This window comes from Oncorhynchus kisutch, linkage group LG2, assembly GCF_002021735.2.
Source record: "Oncorhynchus kisutch isolate 150728-3 linkage group LG2, Okis_V2, whole genome shotgun sequence".
Lineage (NCBI taxonomy): Eukaryota > Metazoa > Chordata > Actinopteri > Salmoniformes > Salmonidae > Oncorhynchus > Oncorhynchus kisutch.
Genome location: NC_034175.2, coordinates 36,253,130 through 36,275,417, shown reverse-complemented (window position 1 = coordinate 36,275,417; position 22,288 = coordinate 36,253,130). Strand labels below are relative to the sequence as shown.

Here is a 22,288-nt window from a genome sequence, read left to right as displayed (position 1 = left end):
TACGGTTGGCATAAGTCCTTTTCACTTCTCACCCTCTCTACGCATCTCAAAGATTGGCACTGCGCCATCTGGCTCACGCCGGCCCAAGTGAATAGAGGGCTTCCTTCATTGTCCACCCCACTCTTGTTTCACAAACTAGACATTAGCAGCCTCTGTGCTGGGGCATTCATTGTCTCTTTGGCATCATGTCCTGAAACTGGCTTTTCATGAAAGAGGAGCCCTTCCATTCCCATCCCTGTGCCTCCTTGAAGCACCTTGTAGCCAATATGGTCCATTGATAATCAATTCTAAAAAGGGAGGTGAATCCTCAACACCTTTTGGTTTTCGTTAACATTTGAGAAAAAAAAAAAAAGTGTTTTACTTCATTCCAACCCACAACCCCCATTTCGGGCATCCGTCAAGAGACCAGAGGACGAGTTAAAGAACTCGACAAATCCTCTTTCTGTCCCAGTGCACTTGATGTTAATCTCCCCTACCCAGGGGAAAACTGTCTTTCACTCCCCATGCGTGAGACTTGTGAGCGAGACCAGAGAACCATCTACGGAGACTGATGCTCCTGAAAGATGGATGAAAGGGAGGAATTTGGGATATTTTGAAAAGAATGCCCATCTTGATGGTCAGTCAGATAAGAGGAGGAGGGGCATAGACTAAGGATGGGCATTTTAAATACATTTCACTATTCGAATTATACTTTTTTCCAGATATCCGTTTTCTGTAACTTTGTTTAAACTTGGGACACTTGTTTGCTGTGCAGCCTGCACGACATGGGAGAGACGGTGCGCATACAGCAGAGCGGGGGATGGGCAGGGGCCAGAGGTGTGTGACACGGGATGGAGAGGAAAAAGTAGCCACTCTGACTTGCCCTAGTTAGGCAAACTTGTAACTGCCATAGGTTACCTATCATCCCACCTGGCAGTGCCTGTCTTCACTGCAACAAATTGATGTAAAGTAGCAAGCTAAGATAGCTAGCTAGGCTAGCTGAAGCCATTTTGCTGCGCTGCGCACCCCCCCCCCCCGGTCTACAACAGATTTAACAGCCTACCTGTCGATTGCTCATTGTAGCCTACTCCTTCACATTTAGCTAACTTCACATCCCTAGCATGGCCATGAGTAAGGTCGGATAGGTACTTTATTTTAAAGAAACACTTTAAAATAAAAGGCTGTGTTCCGTGTAGACTTCCCCTGGTGTGCGTTTTGATAACCATGTAAATCTCTCTCAGACAAGGTGACTTACCAACATAGTCAGCTCGATTTCCTCTCTGATGCTCATGAGTATTTTTGAATCTAAGTAGACATCTCATAATATGGTGAATTTAAAATGAACATTCAAAAGCAATGTCCAGGGATCAGCCTATAGAGCCTATTACCCTTTGTCCTCAATGTTTAAAGGACCTCCCCCCAGAGGAAGTTGCTGCCACTATTTCAACATAATTTACTGTCGAAGAGATTTAAATGCACCTCGAAGAATGACGAAGGCTTCTTATACATATTCATGAATTTGGTTATGGGAATTTCCATGTGTTGTTGATAAAAAACAAATAGGGCACTGACAGCTGTCACTGTAGCTCGCTAGCATGCTAACCTTATCTAGTTAGCTAATGTTGTTGCTGTATATTTATTTTTTATACACTATATTCAAAGCATTAGCTATGGCTGGTTACAGAGCTGGATTTTTCATAAGCATTGATTTAGGGATTTTTTTTCAATACAGACTTGCTAAAACAAAATGTGAAAATTGAGAAATGATCAAATGGATTGATATTTTCTTGTACAAAAGGCTGTTTGGCACATCTTAGTCATAACTTTGCAGCCGTTCTGATGTAATAAACAATGCCATGCTGGTGGGTGTTGACATTAAAATAAAATGTAGCCCTGAAACAAAAAAAGGTAAGCTGTACATTTTTTATGTAATTTCATAGGAATAGACATCGCATTCACACAGACTTGCACGAAGTGGGCAGGTCGGACTTGCACAAAGTGGGCAGGTCGGACTTGCACAAAGTGGGCAGGTCGGACTTGCACAAAGTGGGCAGGTCGGACTTGCACAAAGTGGGCAGGTCGGACTTGCACAAAGTGGGCAGGTCGGACTTGCACAAAGTGGGCAGGTCGGACTTGCACAAAGTGGGCAGGTCGGACTTGCACAAAGTGGGCAGGTCGGACTTGCACAAAGTGGGCAGGTCGGACTTGCACAAAGTGGGCAGGTCGGACTTGCACAAAGTGGGCAGGTCGGACTTGCACAAAGTGGGCAGGTCGGACTTGCACAAAGTGGGCAGGTCGGACTTGCACAAAGTGGGCAGGTCGGACTTGCACAAAGTGGGCAGGTCGGACTTGCACAAAGTGGGCAGGTCGGACTTGCACAAAGTGGGCAGGTCGGACTTGCACAAAGTGGGCAGGTCGGACTTGCACAAAGTGGGCAGGTCGGACTTGCACAAAGTGGGCAGGTCGGACTTGCACAAAGTGGGCAGGTCGGACTTGCACAAAGTGGGCAGGTCGGACTTGCACAAAGTGGGCAGGTCGGACTTGCACAAAGTGGGCAGGTCGGACTTGCACAAAGTGGGCAGGTCGGACTTGCACAAAGTGGGCAGGTCGGACTTGCACAAAGTGGGCAGGTCGGACTTGCACAAAGTGGGCAGGTCGGACTTGCACAAAGTGGGCAGGTCGGACTTGCACAAAGTGGGCAGGTCGGACTTGCACAAAGTGGGCAGGTCGGACTTGCACAAAGTGGGCAGGTCGGACTTGCACAAAGTGGGCAGGTCGGACTTGCACAAAGTGGGCAGGTCGGACTTGCACAAAGTGGGCAGGTCGGACTTGCACAAAGTGGGCAGGTCGGACTTGCACAAAGTGGGCAGGTCGGACTTGCACAAAGTGGGCAGGTCGGACTTGCACAAAGTGGGCAGGTCGGACTTGCACAAAGTGGGCAGGTCGGACTTGCACAAAGTGGGCAGGTCGGACTTGCACAAAGTGGACAGGTCGGATTTGGCACTTCAGGTCCAATTATATCATACTTTGACTAAAATAATGACTTGACAATGTAAATAGTCCAGTGGCCAGTTGATTAATTGTTTTTCAGTCTTATGGCTTGGGGGTAGAAGCTGTTAAGGAGCCTTTCGGTTCTAGACTCGGCGCACCAGTACCGCTTGCCATGCGGTAGCAGAGATAACCATCTATGACTTGCATGACTGGAGTCTGACTATTATATAGGTCCTGGATGGCAGGAAGCTTGGCCCAAGTACAATTGTGTACTAACACGCATGTGTGAATTGGATGTGTTTTTGCACATGCAAACTCCCCGAGACATCCTCGGAGAGTTGGTTCATGGCCACCGTGAACCTGGAGCAATTAACTGCTCAACAGCAAAGATTCATTTTCATCTTGTCAGCTCAGGGATTCAAACTAGCAACCTCTTGGTTACTGGCCAAACGCGCTAACCGCTAGGCTACCTGCTACCCACGAAGGGATCATGATGATGCAAGTTCAATGAAAGTTGTGCAAACATAGCCTAAAATATTGCTATTTTCTCCTGAATCGTCATTGAACTGGGATATGAAAGAGTCAACTAACACCAAAACTCTCCACACAATTGTACTGACATGCTGAGGACCTGCTCGTCCATACTTGTAAATCCCATAGCAAAACAGTTTAAACTTTAATTTCTTAGGGTGTTTGCCATGGAAATTGCTCCAGGGAACATGGCATTCACGTCTGAAGTGAATATATTGTTCTGGGAAACACCGTATGGGTAGTCCTGTCATTTCCTGAGTGAAGTTTCAAGTTCTGATCGCTGTCATTTACATTATGGCTGTGAAAGAAGAGGAACAAATAAGTGAGGGTTTCACATGGAACCGGAAAGACTTAGAGAGTTAAGGTGGCTCAGTGTGCTATTAGCACTGGAGATGGCTAGGTGCACCGAACATGTGGCGGTACAAATCCACCGTTTAGAACAAAAGCAGTAATTATTGTTTCCCTATGTGTTTTGTAAGTGTCAAAGCAGCATTTTGAGATTGGGCTGGTATGATAGTCGGGGCGAGAGCACCTGAAACAGTCAGCGGAGATGGCACATAAAAAATAAACAGCTGTCAGCATGATTCAAAAGGATGTTTTGTAGACTACCTCGCCCTGAAAGGAAAGAGGACAGATAGCAAATGCAGAACAATGGGAAACACCAGCTCCTTTTCTGAGGGCACATCAGAAACCAATGTCTGATGTTTCAAAGCAGATATTTGAGAGGGGCCTTCAGTTTAACATCTTTATGGGATTCTATAACACATGTTAAATCAACAAGTTGTTTAATCAACAATTAGCCCTATGAAAGTAAAACAAAAAAATAAAACATTTATGGGGTCAACGTTGCAAACTGAAGTATCAAACTGTGGGGTCTTTCCTTTTAATAGTGCTCCCAAGATGCCAGCAGGTATTTTTATTGACATGGCAAGTACTAAATTCATCCTTATTTAGCTGGCATAACATGCTGAACACACCGCTCGTCCACGTGAGCACATGCTGATTTTGTCCATCCACACTAGACGCGATCGGGACAGGCAGGTTGAAATATCAACAACGAACTCTGAACCAAATATACTAATTTGGGGACAGGTTAAAAAGCATTAAACAGTCATGGCAATTTAGTTCGTTAGCTTGCAGTTGCTAGCTAATTTATCCTGGGATATAAACATTGGGTTGTTATTCTACCTGAAATGCACAAGGTCCTCTACTCCGACAATTAAACCACAGATAAAAGGGTAAACCGAGTCCATTTCTAGTAATCTCTCCTCCTTCAGACTTTCTATGGCAGTGGGCAACCACCTATAAAGTGCATTAACACCACCAACTGGAGTGTGGACCTCAGGTCATCTTTCAATCACCCACGTGGGTGTATGGTCCTAAAAAAACAATAATGAGATGGGAGAGGTGGGACTTCCAGCACTGATCGCTCTGGTGCAGGTTTTCATCAAGGATCTCTCTGTACTTTGCTTCGTTCATCTTTCCCTCGATCCTGACTAGTCTCCCAGTCCCTGCCGCTGAAATACATTCCCACAGCATGATGCTGCCACCACCATGCTTCACCGTAGGGATGGTGCCAGGTTTCCTCCAGACATGTCGCTTGGCATTCAGGCCAAAGAGTTCAATCTTGGTTTCATCAGACAAGAGAATCTTGTTTCTCATGGTCTGAGAGTCCTTCGGGTGCCTTTTGGCGAACTCCAAGCTGGCTGTCATGAGCCTTTTACTGAGGAGTGGTTTCCATCTGGCCACTCTACCATAAAGGCCTGATTGGTGGAGTGCTGCAGAGATGGTTGTCCTTCTGGAAGGTTCTCCCATCTTTACAGAGGACCTCTAGAGCTCTGTCAGAGTGACCATGGGGTTCTTGGTCACCTCCTTGACCAAGGCCCTTTTCGATCAATTGCTCAGTTTACCGGGCGGCCAGCTCTAGGAAGAGTCTTGGTGATTCCAAACTTCTTCTATTGAAGAATGGAGGCCACTGTGTTCTTGGTGACCTTCAATGTTGCAGAAATGTTTTGGTACCATTCCCCAGATCTGTGCCTCGACGCAATCCTGTCTCGGAGCGCTACGGACAATTCCTTTGACCTCATGGCTTGGTTTTTGCTCTGAAATGACCTTATATAGACAGGTGTGTGCCTTTCCAAATCATGTACCACAGGTGGAATCCAATCAAGTTGTAGAAACATCAGGGATGGTCAATGGAACAGGATGAACCGGAGTTTAATTTCAAATTAATGCACTGTAATTATCATGATAATATTGTATGGCGATGTCCCTGGCAATTCCCAGCCCTAGTAGATTTGCAAGAAATTAGCCAAGAGGGCCCCCACACTTTTTGCAATCACAGCTGAAAAAAAATCCTTGAGTGACAATGTTTCCCCAACCATATCTCCAGAGAACGCAACCCACCAAACACCTTTGCCCTCAAGCCAAAATAATTATGGTTCCAATTGTTATTGTAGTGTTGGGCAGCCATGGATGTCCCATCACAGGGTTAAATGCCCCGCCTGAGAAAAAGGATATCTAGGGAAACTAAACTGAAGTTGTTTTCCGCCACCAATTGATCGCTCATGCAGTTTAAAAAAAGCTACAACTTGTAACTTGAATTTCTCCTATGGAATAGAAAAAGGTAACTTACTAGAAAACACATTCAGCCAAACAAAAAGTTATATTTTTTGTGAAATATAACTTCTTCTTAGCTTTACAACAACTGTAGGGGAAGCACTTGACAGAAGACTATAAGCTAGAGAATGCACATTTGAACAAAGAACTCCAAGCCCTCCTCTCCATGCTTTGATGCAATTCATTTGGGGGGAGGGGCAGTTTCTGCTTTAACACTCTACATGTGTCGAGTTATTATACATCCACTTTGAGTTCAGAGGGTTCATTTAAATATGATCAACGGTTGTAAACAAATTTGTGCACAACATTTGAGAGAAATAAGCTTTTTGTGGAACATTTCTGGGTTATTTTATTTCAACTCATGAAACATGTTTTTATGTTGTGTTTACACTGGCAAGAAAAAGTATGTGAGCCTTTTGGAATTACCAGAACTTCTGCATAAATTGGTAATAAAATTTTATCTGTTCTTAATCGAAGTCACAACAATAAGCAAACACAGTGTGCTTAAACTAATAACACACAAATTAATGTAAACTCAGCAAAAAAAGAAAACATCCTCTCACTCTCAACTGCATTTTATTTCAGCAAACTTAACATGTAAATATTTGTATTAACATAACCAGATTCAACAACTGAGACAAACTGAATAAGTTCCACAGAAATGTGATTAACAGAAATAGAATGTGTCGCTGAATAAACGGGCGATCAAAATCAAAAGTAACAGTCAGTATTGGTGTGGCCACCAGCTGCATTAAGTACTGCAGTGCATCTCCTCCTCATGGACTGCATCAGATTTGCCAGCGACGGTGGGTTTGTGCCCATAGACGACGTTGTTGCCGGTGATGTCCTGCCTTATAACAGGACTACAAGCCCTCAATCCAGCCTCTCTCAGCCTATTGCGGACAGTCTGAGCACTGATGGAGGGATTGTGCGTTTCTGGTGTAACTCGGGCAGTCGCTATTGCCATCCTGTACCGCAGGTGTGATGTTCGGATGTACCGATGCTGTGCAGGTGTTGTTACACAGTCTGCCACTGCGAGGACGATCAGCAGTCCGTCCTGTCTCCCTGTAACACTGACTTAGACATCTCACAGTATGGACATTGCAATGTATTGCCCTGGCCACATATGCAGTCCTCATGCCTCCTTGCAGAATGCCTAAGGCACATTCACGCAGATGAGCAGGGACCCTGGGCATCTTTCTTTTGGCGTTTTTCCAGAGTCAGTAGAAAGGCCTCTTTAGTGTCCTAAGTTTTCATAACTGTGACCTTAATTGCCTACAGTCTGTAAGCTGTTAGTGTCGAAACGACCGTTCCACAGGTGCATGTTCATTAATTGTTTATGGCTCATTGACAAAGCATGGGAAACAGTGTTAAACCCCTTTACAATGAAGATCAGTGAAATTTTTACTAATTATCTTTGAAAGACAGGGTCCTGAAAGAAGGACGTATATTTTTCTTGTCTATATTGAATACATCATTTATACATTCAAAGTGTAGGTTGGAAAAAGTTTCTGAACCCCTAGACTAATGACTTCTCCTAAAGCTAATTGGAGTCAGGAGTCAGCTAACCTGGAGTCCAATCAATGAGACAAGACTGGAAATGTTGGTTAGAGCTGCCTTGCTCTATAAAAATCACTCACACAATTTGAGTTGGCTATTCACAAGAAGCATTGCCCGATGTGAACCATGTCTCAAACAAAAGAGATGTCTGAAGAATTAAGATTTAGAATTGTTGACTTAAAGCTTAAAGCTGGAAAGGGTTACAAAATGTATCTCTAAAAGCCTTGCTGTTCATCAGTCCACAGTAAAACAAATTGTCTATAAATGGAGTTCAGCACTGTTGCTACTCTCCCTAGGATTGGACGTCCTGCAACGACAACTGCAAGAGCACAGAGCAGAATGCTCAGAGGTTAAGAAGAATCCTAGAGTGTCAGCTAAAGACTTCTCTGGAATCTCTGGAACATGCTAACATCTCTGTTGATGAGTCTATGATACGTAAAACACTAAACAAGAATGGTGTTCATGGGAGGGCACCACGGAAGAAGCCACTGCCGTCCAAAAAAACATTGCTGAACATCGTTTCCAAAAGTGCACCTGGATGTTCCAAAATATTCTGTGGACAGATTAAACTAAAGTGGTGTTGTTTGGAAGGAACATACAACACTATGTGTGTTGAAAAAAATGGCACAGCACACCAACATCAAAACCTGATCAAACTGTAAAATATGGTGGAGGGAGCATCAAGGTTTGGGGCTGCTTTGCTGCCTCAGGGCCTGGAGAGTTTGCTATCATTGATGGAAAAATGAATTCCCAAGTTTATCAAGACATTTTGCAAGAGAATGTAAGGATATCTGTCCGCAAATTGAAGCTCAGAAGTTGGGTGATGCAACCGGAGAACGACCCAAAACACAGAAGTAAATCAACAACAGAATGGCTTCAACAGAAGACAATACGCCTTCTGGAGTGGCCCAGTCAAAGTCCTGACATTAACCCAATAGAGATGCTGTGGCATGACCTCAAGAGACTGGTTCACACCAGACATCCCAAGAATATTGCTGAACGGAAACAGTTTTGTAAAGAGGAATGGTGCAAAATTCCTCCTGACCGTTGTGCAGGTCTGATCCGCAACTAAAGACAACGTTTGGTTGAGGTTATGGCTGCCAAAGGATAGTCAACCAGTTATTAAACGGTTCGCATACTTTTTGCATCCTGCACGGTGAATGTTTACAAAGTGTGTTCAATAAAGACATGAAAACATAGAATTGTTTGGGTGTTAGCAGACTGTCTATTGTTGTGACTTCGATGAAGATCACATTTTATGACCAATTTATGCAGAAATACAGGTCATTCCAAAGGGTTCATATACCTTTTCTTGCCATTGTACATGTTGCGTTCAGTGTAATTTTCTAAAACGTATAATTTAAGGAAAATGTTTAACACACTGAATTATAAGTATGCATTACGGTGTCTGTAATAGAATAAATGTGTCAAAAACAAAATGTAGACATTAATAAATGAATTTGTTTAGCTTCCCAAATATTTTTTACAATGGTGGTGTAGTGCCAAGATGGAGGCGCGGTGGCTTCACAACAGCACCCCGTCAGTCATCTAATGTATATATAAATCGTTGGCGATGTTGGGGTGAGATCCAGGGTTCTTTTACGGAATCAAATACTGGGCGAAAAGGGTTCATATCAGGGGATAACTGTACTTTACATGTTTTTGATATTCTAGTGAATACAGACCATTTCTAATGTACAGTGCCTTGCGAAAGTATTCGGCCCCCTTGAACTTTGCGACCTTTTGCCACATTTCAGGCTTCAAACAGAAAGATATAAAACTGTATTTTTTTGTGAAGAATCAACAACAAGTGGGACACAATCATGAAGTGGAACGACATTTATTGGATATTTCAAACCTTTTTAACAAATCAAAAACTGAAAAATTGGGCGTGCAAAATTATTCAGCCCCTTTACTTTCAGTGCAGCAAACTCTCTCCAGAAGTTCAGTGAGGATCTCTGAATGATCCAATGTTGACCTAAATGACTAATGATGATAAATACAATCCACCTGTGTGTAATCAAGTCTCCGTATAAATGCACCTGCACTGTGATAGTCTCAGAGGTCCGTTAAAAGTGCAGAGAGCATCATGAAGAACAAGGAACACACCAGGCAGGTCCGAGATACTGTTGTGAAGAAGTTTAAAGCCGGATTTGGATACAAAAAGATTCCCCAAGCTTTAAACATCCCAAGGAGCACTGTGCAAGCGATAATATTGAAATGGAAGGAGTATCAGACCACTGCAAATCTACCAAGACCTGGCCGTCCCTCTAAACTTTCAGCTCATACAAGGAGAAGACTGATCAGAGATGCAGCCAAGAGGCCCATGATCACTCTGGATGAACTGCAGAGATCTACAGCTGAGGTGTGAGACTCTGTCCATAGGACAACAATCAGTCGTATATTGCACAAATCTGGCCTTTATGGAAGAGTGGCAAGAAGAAAGCCATTTCTTAAAGATATCCATAAAAAGTGTCGTTTAAAGTTTGTCACAAGCCACCTTGGGAGACACACCAAACATGTGGAAGAAGGTGCTCTGGTCAGATGAAACCAAAATTGAACTTTTTGGCAACAATGCAAAACGTTATGTTTGGCGTAAAAGCAACACAGCTCATCACCCTGAACACACCATCCCCACTGTCAAACATGGTGGTGGCAGCATCATGGTTTGGGCCTGCTTTTCTTCAGCAGGGACAGGGAAGATGGTTAAAATTGATGGGAAGATGGATGGAGCCAAATACAGGACCATTCTGGAAGGAACAGTTTTATATCTTTATGTTTGAAGCCTGAAATGTGGCAAAAGGTTGCAAAGTTCAAGGGGGCCGTATACTTTCGCAAGGCACTGTATATTTTGAGTTTTTGTGGATATGTACCATATCCTGACAAATTCTGAATCCAGATGTGTCTTTTAGACATATTATTTGATATTGGGATTACTCTGAATGACACATGGACATTTCCAATGGCCTCATTCAATATCCTGAGATATTGACTAATACTAACTGTATCCATCGCATATGTGTTTTCTCAGCACATTCAATAAAATTGAACGGAGAGCATCATGAAGAACAAGGAACACACCAGGCAGGTCCGAGATACTGTTGTGAAGAAGTTTAAAGCCGGATTTGGATACAAAAAGATTCCCCAAGCTTTAAACATCCCAAGGAGCACTGTGCAAGCGATAATATTGAAATGGAAGGAGTATCAGACCACTGCAAATCTACCAAGACCTGGCCGTCCCTCTAAACTTTCAGCTCATACAAGGAGAAGACTGATCAGAGATGCAGCCAAGAGGCCCATGATCACTCTGGATGAACTGCAGAGATCTACAGCTGAGGTGTGAGACTCTGTCCATAGGACAACAATCAGTCGTATATTGCACAAATCTGGCCTTTATGGAAGAGTGGCAAGAAGAAAGCCATTTCTTAAAGATATCCATAAAAAGTGTCGTTTAAAGTTTGTCACAAGCCACCTTGGGAGACACACCAAACATGTGGAAGAAGGTGCTCTGGTCAGATGAAACCAAAATTGAACTTTTTGGCAACAATGCAAAACGTTATGTTTGGCGTAAAAGCAACACAGCTCATCACCCTGAACACACCATCCCCACTGTCAAACATGGTGGTGGCAGCATCATGGTTTGGGCCTGCTTTTCTTCAGCAGGGACAGGGAAGATGGTTAAAATTGATGGGAAGATGGATGGAGCCAAATACAGGACCATTCTGGAAGGAAACCTGATGGAGTCTGCAAAAGACCTGACACTGGGACGGAGATTTGTCTTCCAACAAGACAATGATCCAAAACATAAAGCAAAATCTACAATGGAATGGTTCAAAAGTAAACATATCCAGGTGTTAGAATGGCCAAGTCAAAGTCCAGACCTGAATCCAATCGAGAATCTGTGGAAAGAACTGAAAACTGCTGTTCACAAATGCTCTCCATCCAACCTCACTGAGTTCGAGCTGTTTTGCAAGGAGGAATGGGAAAAAAAAATCAGTCTCTCGATGTGCAAAACTGATAGAGACATACCCAAAGCGACTTACAGCTGTAATCGCAGCAAAAGGTGGTGCTACAAAGTATTAACTTAAGGGGGCTGAATAATTTTGCACGCCCAATTTTTCAGTTTTTGATTTGTTAAAAAAGTTTGAAATATCCAATAAATGTCGTTCCACTTCATGATTGTGTCCCACTTGTTGTTGATTCTTCACAAAAAAATACAGTTTTATATCTTTATGTTTGAAGCCTGAAATGTGGCAAAAGGTTGCAAAGTTCAAGGGGGCCGTATACTTTCGCAAGGCACTGTATATTTTGAGTTTTTGTGGATATGTACCATATCCTGACAAATTCTGAATCCAGATGTGTCTTTTAGACATATTATTTGATATTGGGATTACTCTGAATGACACATGGACATTTCCAATGGCCTCATTCAATATCCTGAGATATTGACTAATACTAACTGTATCCATCGCATATGTGTTTTCTCAGCACATTCAATAAAATTGAACGTGCTAAGAAAACACATATTCTAAGCAAGATCTTAAGCTATATTGATTGCAGAGAAGCTTCTCTTGGCTGAGGACCATATCCGGATCTTGATATGCTAGTTGATATGTTAAAAATAAAGGACGTTTGAGATATATTTCTGAGTTAGTAATGAACAGTAATTTACCCCATCAAGCAACACATAACCTCCCTAATAACACAGCCCACACACACCCAACCAATAAATCTGAACATCTTCCGGTGGCTTTCACAATTCCGTGTGCCTTCCCTCTCACATAACAAAAAATAAATACATCTGCTAAAATGTCACACTTAATCCTATAGTTTACCATAGTAGTAATTGTGGTGCACTGCTTCTTGGTGTCAGAAAAAAGTCTGGAACATGTTGTTTAAACTAGTTTTTCTGTGTTTCTTCCTCTCTGGCTGCAGTAGAAGATTATGTTCTTGACAGAGTGCTCATCCATGGCCAAGCAGTATACAGAGTGGGCAAATACAGCTCAACCGTGGTGCCGTTGAAATATTTGTTTTGTTGAAGGGAAAATAACGTCCCTTTCGAGGTACAATCTGCAATGGCCACATACTATATATTTTGGGGGATTTTTACAGTAAGTATATTTATAACCATTGATTCTTGAAGAATATACCAGCTTAGTTCATGTGTATAGAAGTTAGTTTTACTCCATTCTTTTCAAACAATGTATAGCTTAAAAACATGCAAAAACCTATCATGTTTATATCATGTCTATGAAATAAAGCCCCCCCCCCCCCATCCGCCTATGAATTTGAGTGTTTACATTTCTTAATGTTGAATATTGCCATTGTTTTTGACTAAAGTTTGGGCTTTTCTTTCCTAAACAGGTCTACAATCCACATCATCTTCTGGTGTCCCTGCTCTATCACCTGAGCCAGACAAAATAGTTCAGTGATTTTTGTCATGAACATTTCCAGCAAACTACTGAGCACAAAATTACTGACCACAACCACATAACTACTGACCAGAACTACGACTAAAATTTTTAAAGGAGAATTTTACCCTGGCTCTGGCATGGCATATATAGTCATTACTATATTAATATGACATTTTTATCATAAAACATCACAATTATCCAAACCACAAGCTAGAACTAGTACATTTTAATTTCACAGGTAGAATTGTATAGTTTCGACTCCCTGTGTATTCATCTGCTGATAGTGAACCAAAAAGTCTGGCATTCATATCGAATGCTGATACCGCCCACTAGGTAGAGGGGGCGTGCCCACAAACATGAATAATTGCGTTGTTTACTTCAAACAATCAACACACAGTAATCTCAGAATTTCTCTAAGATTATTTTATAAAACAAATTTTTTATTTGTTTGTCACTAATGTTTGTCATCATGCCCGTGTGGTGTTCTGTGCCTGGCAGTGCTAATTACAAACAAGGTAACCTAACATAAGCTAGCTTGCTAGCCTAGCTGGGTAAGCTAGTTAGCAAGCTAACGTTACAGTGCTGTATTGAACTCTGAACTCTATCTTTTGGTATACACAATGTAAATCAATTTAGTCTATGCCATGGTAGTCACTAATAGACTGGTAACTACCTTCAGCAGAGTAAACATGTTTTGTTTGTTCTTTCTATCTTTGACTGACGTTAGCTAACGTAAGCAAATAAGAGCATCTCAATTTGGTAGCCATCTAGTCCACCTGTCTGGAAAAATTGTTACTAAAATGAGTTAACTTGCTCTCTGTTTGTGTTGGTAGCAATGATGAATGTGTATACATAGTCTATGGATGGTTAGATTGTTCTCAGCCAGCCAGCAATCTTGCTGCCAATTTAGTGACGCTAATTAGCTGACAATATTGAAATGTCCATGTTAGGTATGCTTAGCTAGCCAGTCCAAGAGATCAATACAATTGGTGGTTAAATTGTGTATTTTTTTGTTATAAAATCAAGACTACAACAGTAATGACACAACTAGAGGTCGACCGATTAATCGTTATTAAATAGGGCCGATTTCAAGTTTTCATAACAATCGGTAATCAGCATTTTTGGACACAGATCATGGCCGATTACAATGCACTCCACGAGGAGACTGCGTGGCAGTCGAATGGAGGACAGAGGAGCCTCTTAAAGAAGAAGTTACAGATCTGTGAGAGCCAGAAATCTTGCTTGTTTGTAGGGACCAAATACATATTTTCCACCATAATTTGCAAATAAATTCATTAAAAATCCTACAATGTGATTTTCTGGGTTTTTTTTCCTCATTTTGTCTGTCATAGTTGAAGTGTACCTATGATGAAAATTACAGGCCTCTCATCTTTTTAAGTGGGAGCCGCAATTGGTGGCTGACTAAATACTTTTTTGCCCCACTGTATGTAAACTTCATTTTAAAACATGCATCTTACAAAATGAGTTGTTTAATATAACTGCTTAACTATTTATCTGTACATGGAATTGTATATTTGGGTTTATTTTAACAAATGTTATTTCTTCTAATCTTTACAGGAAAATGCCACGGGCACTATCTGATGTGTGGAGACCTTTCACTGCAGCTAATGTAGAAGGAAAAGCGGTGTAAATGTGCAAATACTCTGCCAAATCATATATGAAGAAAGCAACGAAGATGCTGAATCATCTGACTAAGTGCATTCCCTCAGCGCTCATAACATCTGACAAAAAAAAAATGATTTAGACACAGGATCGACAGGTCATGGTCCTCCTGGAATCAGAAGTTTTTTTTTACTCAATGGAGGAATGTCTTGCTCGAGCTGTGTATGCAACTGGTTCACCTCTGATGCTCACAGGCAATGTGTATTGGAAGAGACTTCTGAATGTTCTTCGCCCAGCATACACCCCTCCAACCAGACATGCTTTATCTACTCATTTGCTGGATGTAGAGTTCAGAGTTAAAGTGAAGGTCAAGCAAATCAGAGAAAGCAGACTGTATTGCAATCATCTCTGATGGGTGGTCGAATATTCGTGGGCAAGGAATAATTAACTACATCTCCACCCCTCAACCAGTATTCTACAATAGCACATACACAAGGGACAACAGACACACCTGTCTCTAAATTGCAGATGAGCTGAAGGAAATCATCAATTACCTTGGACCACCAAAGGTATTTGCACTGGAGACAGACAATGCTGCGAACATGAAGGCTGCTTGGTCTAAAGTGGAGCGGTCTAAAGTGGAGCAGTCCTACCCTCACATCACACCCATTTGCTGTGCTCTCATGCATTGAATCTACTCCTCAAGGACATCATGGCACTGAAAACAATGGATACACTCTACAAGAGAGCCTATGATATGTGATGGGTCATCAAGTTATAGCAGCACATTGAAGCTGCCCAGCAACACCTGTTGGGGTGGAATTGTCATCATGTTTCACAGTCTCCTGGAGGGGGAAGGAGTCTCTCCAGGAAATGGCCATATCTCAGCCTGCCAATATGGACAGCCCCATCAAGAGGATCCTCCTGGATGAGAGTGCGAGAGTGGTAAGCAGCCTGAAACTCCTGAAAACTATAGCAGTAGCCATTGCACGGATTAATGGGGACAATGCCATCCTGTCTGATGTTCAGACTCTGCTTGCAGATGTAAGAGAAGAAATCCGTACTGCCCTGCCCACTTCACTCTTGCGCCAAGCAGAGGAAACTGCAGTTCTGAAATACATCAAAAAGCGTGAAGACTTCTGCCTGAAGCCCATACACGCTGCAGCGTACATGTTGTACCCCAAGTATGCTGGCAAGAGCATCCTGTTTGGTGCAGAGATCAACAAGATGGCACTAAATACAGGGAAATTCTTGAGGGAAACCTGTTTGTCTTCCAGAGATTTGAGACTGGGATGGAGGTTCACCTTCCAACAGGACAATGACCGTAAGCATACTGCTAAAGCACCACGAGTGGTTTAAGGGGAAACATTTAAATGTCTTGGAATGGCCTAGTCAACGCCCAGACCTCATTCCAATTGAGAATCTGTGGTATGACTTAAAGATTGCTCTACACCAGCGGAACCCATCCAACTTGAAGGAGCTGGAACAGTTTTGCCTTGAAAAATGGGCAAAAATCCCAGTGGCTAGATGTGCCAAGCTTATAGAGACATACCAAGAGACTTGCAGCTGTAATTTCTGTAAAAGGTGGCTCTACAAAGAATTGACTTGGGGGGGTGAATAGTTATGCACACAAGTTAAGTTTGTCTTATTTCTTGTTTGTTTCACAATAAAAAAATATGCATCACTTTGCATCAAAGTGGTAGGCATGTTGTGTAAATCAAATTATACAAACCCCCAAAAAAACAATTTTAATTCCAGGTTGTAAGGCAACAAAATAGGAAAAATGCCAAGGGGGTGAATACTTTCACAAGGCACTGTAGATATCTGATAAATTAAGCAAATTGATTGCACCCAAATTGGTAATTTTTAATTAAAATATTCACATAATATTCAATAAATATAGTACATAATACATAACCCCCAAAAAATCTGCCTTGTGATTTGTTGGGAGAGCTGTCTGTCTGAAGAGAACCCACCCCAGAACAACTTTTCACACTAACCAGAGTTGACAAACCAGACCCTGTTGCCTACTGTTGGGTTTTTGAGACCGAAGACTTGTTTGCCATAACACCGTGCTGAAACAACTTTGTGAAGACCGCACTCATATTTTTGAATGCCTGGCCATCCAGTCTTCAGTCAGCTGTACATGCCACAACACAAGAATTCTAAAAATGGCTAGTTTTGCTTCCTCTCGTCTCTTTTATAAATAGGCTGTTAGATGTAAACCAGGGTTACTTTAAACTTTGTTGACATTAATATGAAGTTGACAAAAACATTACCTGCCAGCCCTAGCTTTTGTTAAAGAACATTTTTTCTAATGAACACAACCCAGTGGCAAAGGCCACAACTATCTTGGACATGTCAACAGATGTTAGGAGCCTAATTCTAACCACAGAACCACCCTTTCTCTCAAGTCAACCCTTATTATATCAGTATTTATAGCTGCAGTTGAGGAACGGACTTGAGTTATTGTATAACTTCAAAAAGGTGGTATCAGCTATCAGACAACCTGAGACTGACCATCCCAACATGGCTTCGAAAGTTTAATTATTACCGATGCTTCTACTGAGGAGGATTTTGTTTACCTCAATGGCTCTGACCCCTGCATATGACAGGTGGAAGCCCTATTTGCAGTGATTTTTTTAATGCATTATCAAATTCATTCATTAAATGTGCTGGCAGGGTATCCCCTTACAGCTGTTGTCCTCTGCTTCAACACAGCCTGCAGGTATAGCCACACTGGGAGCAGAGAAAGCATCACATGACAAAGGGGATTCCTCATTCCTCATGTCCCAACCTAGGAGACATGCCCATTTAACGCTATCATTTCCAAACAGAGATAAAGACATACAGGATTCATCCAACTTTCCTCCATCACGGCACTGGAAACTCAAAGACATTGTCAGTAACATTGTACGTTCAACTGGAATGTGAGTGTTTCTGGAGTATGTGCTGCCAAGCAGAGGCATCAGGTCCATTTTTAGAGTCTTTGGCATGACTGTGCTGTTAAGTTAATGTGAAGGCAACCACAGCGATGGCCATCAATCAAATATTCATGTAGACTTCTCAATTTCCTCCCTGCTCTCCATCTGACAGCTGCACAATCCAATGGACAGAACTTTGACTAAATTAAATATAGGGCCGCAGCGAGGTTCAGAGATGAATAATTTAGTATCAGAATAGGTGTGTCCCATTCTAAAATTCTACTTTCTCAAGACTAGTGTGCCCTGCAGGTCTTTAGCACAGAGTACCCATCCCAATCTCCAGATAGATAAGAAGCAACACTGGACAAAAAGCTAAAGGAATTTGAGTTCTGAGGTTAGACTTTGGACTTGAGAAAGCCCCTGTCAACAGACCAAAGCCATTCTGTGCACGTCAAAGTGGAAGTTCAGATGAATGGTATTGGCTTCTTTGCAGTCTGACCCAATTATTGACATTCAATAGGTCTCAATGACAACTACATTTTTATTGGGTGTGTGATGTCAATCACCCAACACATAGTGTTAGCTGGTGATACCATGCTATCCATGGTTCTTTGTGTGATTAATCAAAGTGTAAATGTTCCTTACAAGCCAGAATGTTGAATAAAAATTCATTACATTTAAAAACGTACTCTACCAGTTGTGTGTGCAGTTTGTTCTTCTGCCACTTTAAGACAAAAATATCCACAGGAGATTGTTAACTCAACTTTTTAGAGAGCTGGTAGGTATATGGTTCTGTCTGCTTATATTTTCAATTTACTGACTCACACTGCTTAAACACTAGCACAATATGTAAACAATAGCCAAGTGTAACCGAACCACAGACCTAACTTTGCTTGCATTCAGCTGGCAGCTGCAAACCTACCTGCTCTCTATAAAGTCAGCTCAACAATACTTTCCTGTGGATATTTTGTCCAAAATTTAAAGTGGTTAAAGGACAAACTGCACATAAAAGCGGTAAAGTTCAATTGTAATTTTATTCAATATTTCGGTTTGTAAGGAACATTTACATGATTTTGCACTCCAAAGTGTCAGGATGTATATACCAATTAATTGTATATTACAGCTTGATTATTCAGACAACATGGGACAATGTTAGTTAACACTTTCACTGCGCAACTAACACAGACTACTAAAAAGTTCAAAGCGGTTCAACATAATTCACAAAATAGCAATAGAAACAAATTACATCATTACTTTGACCATTATGTTTGCCGAAGAGCATATGAAATGAAATACAGAAATCATTGAAAGTCAATTTACACAAACTGAACACATTTTCCTGAAGGAAAAAAAAGTGCAGGGATGGTCAAATGAAATCAAACATAGACCCTAAGGTTGTTTATGAATAAGTAGGCTGACACCTACAACTATTTTCTCCACTGATGTAAAATAGCAACATACAATAAATCTTGACAAAGAATGTAACCCACAGTCCACACTCAGAAACATGACATGTGCATCCCAGACACAGGCAATGTTTCCAATAGCTGAAACTGGTAATATTATGGCACAGTTTCTTTAGGAAACAACATTTCCCAATTAGCTGTACAAAACGTAATTCATTTACCATACATACTGTAATGACAGACATCTCCCACTTTGCATTAGCCTGTGTCATCCTTCCAATAGTGTTATCATTGAAAGCAACGTTACAACTTCACAATGTAAAACCATTAATTTAGGCCTAAGTGTATTGTATTTCAACATTTCACCGTTTTATAAGTAGTGTCTCTACATAACCACGGTGCACATACGTTTATTTACATTATAACGGTTCGAGAGCTAAAGATGTCTTGATGTCTACAACTTGGTGTAACGTTAAACAGTTAAGTATCCATGTTTTTCTAAATGTTGCGCTTACCTGGCCATTGCGATGCTGCGGGCGTCAGAAGAACCAGGACAGAGCAAACTAGTGTCTCCAACCATGAGGAACACCTGCAACGAGGTAGCACATTGTGCATTAAATTAAGAATGCTATTGAATTTCTATACATCCCCCAAGAACGTAAATGAATGCAAAATACCTCATTTTCATCTTTGTTTTGGTAGTGACCAAGTTGAAAGGCTACAAGATTTCTGGCCAAATAAATTCAAAACTTTTCCCAGTTTCCCTGGTCCACCACGACTGCAAAGGCGTGAACAGCTGATGCGCGGCTCTCTGCTAGTTAGAGAGAAATTGTGGGAGAGACCAGTGTCCCACATAATCTGACAAAGGGAATCCTTCTGGGTCCTAAAGAGTTCCGTGGTGATTACTGCATGGTGCGTTTGTAATATAATTATATTTTTTTAGCGCAGCATTGTTTACACCAATCTTAGACTTGTCTGTAAATGTCAAGTTCAAGGTGAAAGAAGAAGTAGCCTAATTTGTGGTCAAACGGGCATTGTAGTTCGCATTCCAATGATAAGGCCTACCTTTGATGTCCCTATTACATTGTGTGTACATTTTGATAAAACACCATTTAACAGTTGAATCACATCCATCTACGCTCGAACAAAAGTAAAACATGTTAAAAATGTTGTGTTTTCATTCAAATAACTTTGTTGTTTTCTCTGAAAATAACAATTTTGGCATATGGGTTGTTCCATGTCATTTCAGCAAGCCATGACACCCACAATCTCGGATTATTCAAAAATAATTTATATTGTTAGAATAATATAAGATTAGCATTCCTGCAACATTTTGTAGAAATGTAATTACACTGCAATTTAAATGTATTTTATTTGGATTTCATGTAATGGACATACATAAAATAGTCTGAATTGTTGAAGTGAAATTTAAAAAATAACTTGTTTAAAAATATTCTAAAGAATATCAAACGGAAAAATGGTGCGTGCATATGTATTCACCCCCTTTGCTATGAAGCCCCTAAATAAGATCTGGTGCAACCAATTACCTTCAGAAGTAGCATAATTAATCAAATAAAGCCCACCTGTGTGCAATCTAAGTGTCACATGATCTCAGTATGATCTCAGTATGTTCTGAAAGACCCCCTAGTCTGCAACACCACTAAGCAAGCGGCACCACCAAGCAAGAGGCAGCACGAAGACCAATGAGCTCCCCAAACAGGTCAGGGACAAAGTTGTGGAGAAGTACAGATCAGGGTTGGGTTATAAAAAAATATCTGAAACTTTGAACATCCCACAGAGCACCATTAAATCCTTTATTAAAAAATGGAAAGAATATGGCACCACAACAAACCTGCCAAAAGAGAGCCACCCACCAAAACTCACGGACCAGGCAAGGAGGGCATTAATCAGAGAGGCAACAAAGAGACCAAAGATAACCCCGAAGGAGCTGCAAAGCTCCACAGCGGAGACTGGAGTATCTGTCCATAGGACCACTTTAAGCCGTACACTCCACAGAGCTGGGCTTTACGAAAGAGCGGCCAGAAAAAAACATTACTTAAAGAAAAAAATAAGCTAACACGTTTGGTGTTCGCCAAAAGGCTTTTGGGAGACTCCCCAAACATATGGAAGAAGATACTCTCGTCAGATGAGACTAAAATGTAGCTTTTTGGCCATCAAGGAAAATGTCTGGCGCAAACCCAACACCTCTCATCACTCTGAAAACCTCATCCCCACGGTGAAGCATGGTGGTGGCAGCATCATTGGCAGGGACTGGGAAATACAGGGAAATTGTTGAGGGAAACCTGTTTGTCTTCCAGAGATTTGAGACTGGAACGAAGCTTCACCTTCCACCAGGACAATGACCCTAAGCATACTGCTAAAGCAACACTCGAGTGGTTTAAGGGGAAACATTTAAATGTCTTGGAAAGGCCTAGTCAAAGCCCAGACCTAAATCCAATTGAGAATCTGTGGTATGACTTAAAGATTGCTCTACACCAGCGGAACCCATCCAACTTGAAGGAGCTGGAACAGTTTGGCCTTGAAAAATGGGCAAAAATCCCAGTGGCTAGATGTGCCAAGCTTATGAAGACATATCTCAAGAGACTTGCAGCTGTAATTTCTGCAAAAGTTGGCTCTACAAAGTATTGACTTGGGGGGGTGCATAGTTATGCACACTCAAGTTCAGTTTTTTGGTCTTATATCTTGTTTGTTTAACAATGCAAAATATTTTGCATCTTCAAAGTGTTCGAAAGCATGTTGTGTAAATCAAATGATACCAGGTTGTAAGGCAACAAAATAGGAAAAATGCCAAGGAGGTGAATACTTTCACAAGGCACTGTAGATCTCTGATAAGTTAAGCTAATTGATTGCACCCAAATTGGTAATTTTTATGTGTACTATTCACATAATGTTCAATAAATATAGTACATAACATCCCATTTGGACCCAACTTTTTTTTCTAACAATGAGTAAGACGTGATGAATCCAAATAAATTACCAAAAGACCCCCTCAGACCCAATGCACCCCACTCCAATCCCACCCCAACGAGTATACAGTATCAGTTATCTCTGTCTGACAAGTAGTATGGAGCAGCAGCTCAGAGTATTGTTTCTTCATCCTATGTAATGTATTCTCTGAATTTGGTTAGGTTTTTTCACCCTGTTCAGGGAAATTAGTAATTGAAGTTATGGTTTATGTTCCCTCCTACATCCTGATATGACCAGGTGTTGACCACTAGAT

General features: G+C 41.5%; 1 protein-coding gene across 1 annotated transcript in view; it reads right to left on the bottom strand.

Moving 5' to 3' along the window:
- Positions 1-19,882, bottom strand: part of LOC109865460 (collagen alpha-1(XVIII) chain) — a 177,920-nt gene extending 158,038 nt beyond the window's left edge. The window contains exons 1-2 of the mRNA XM_020453708.2: positions 19,725-19,882; positions 19,563-19,636 (exon numbers count right to left, since the gene is read on the bottom strand). Of these exons, the coding sequence (XP_020309297.1) occupies positions 19,563-19,636; positions 19,725-19,735 (85 nt within the window). The 5' untranslated portion in view covers positions 19,736-19,882. The remainder of the gene's footprint in view (positions 1-19,562; positions 19,637-19,724) is intronic.
- Positions 19,883-22,288: the final 2,406 nt, after the last annotated feature.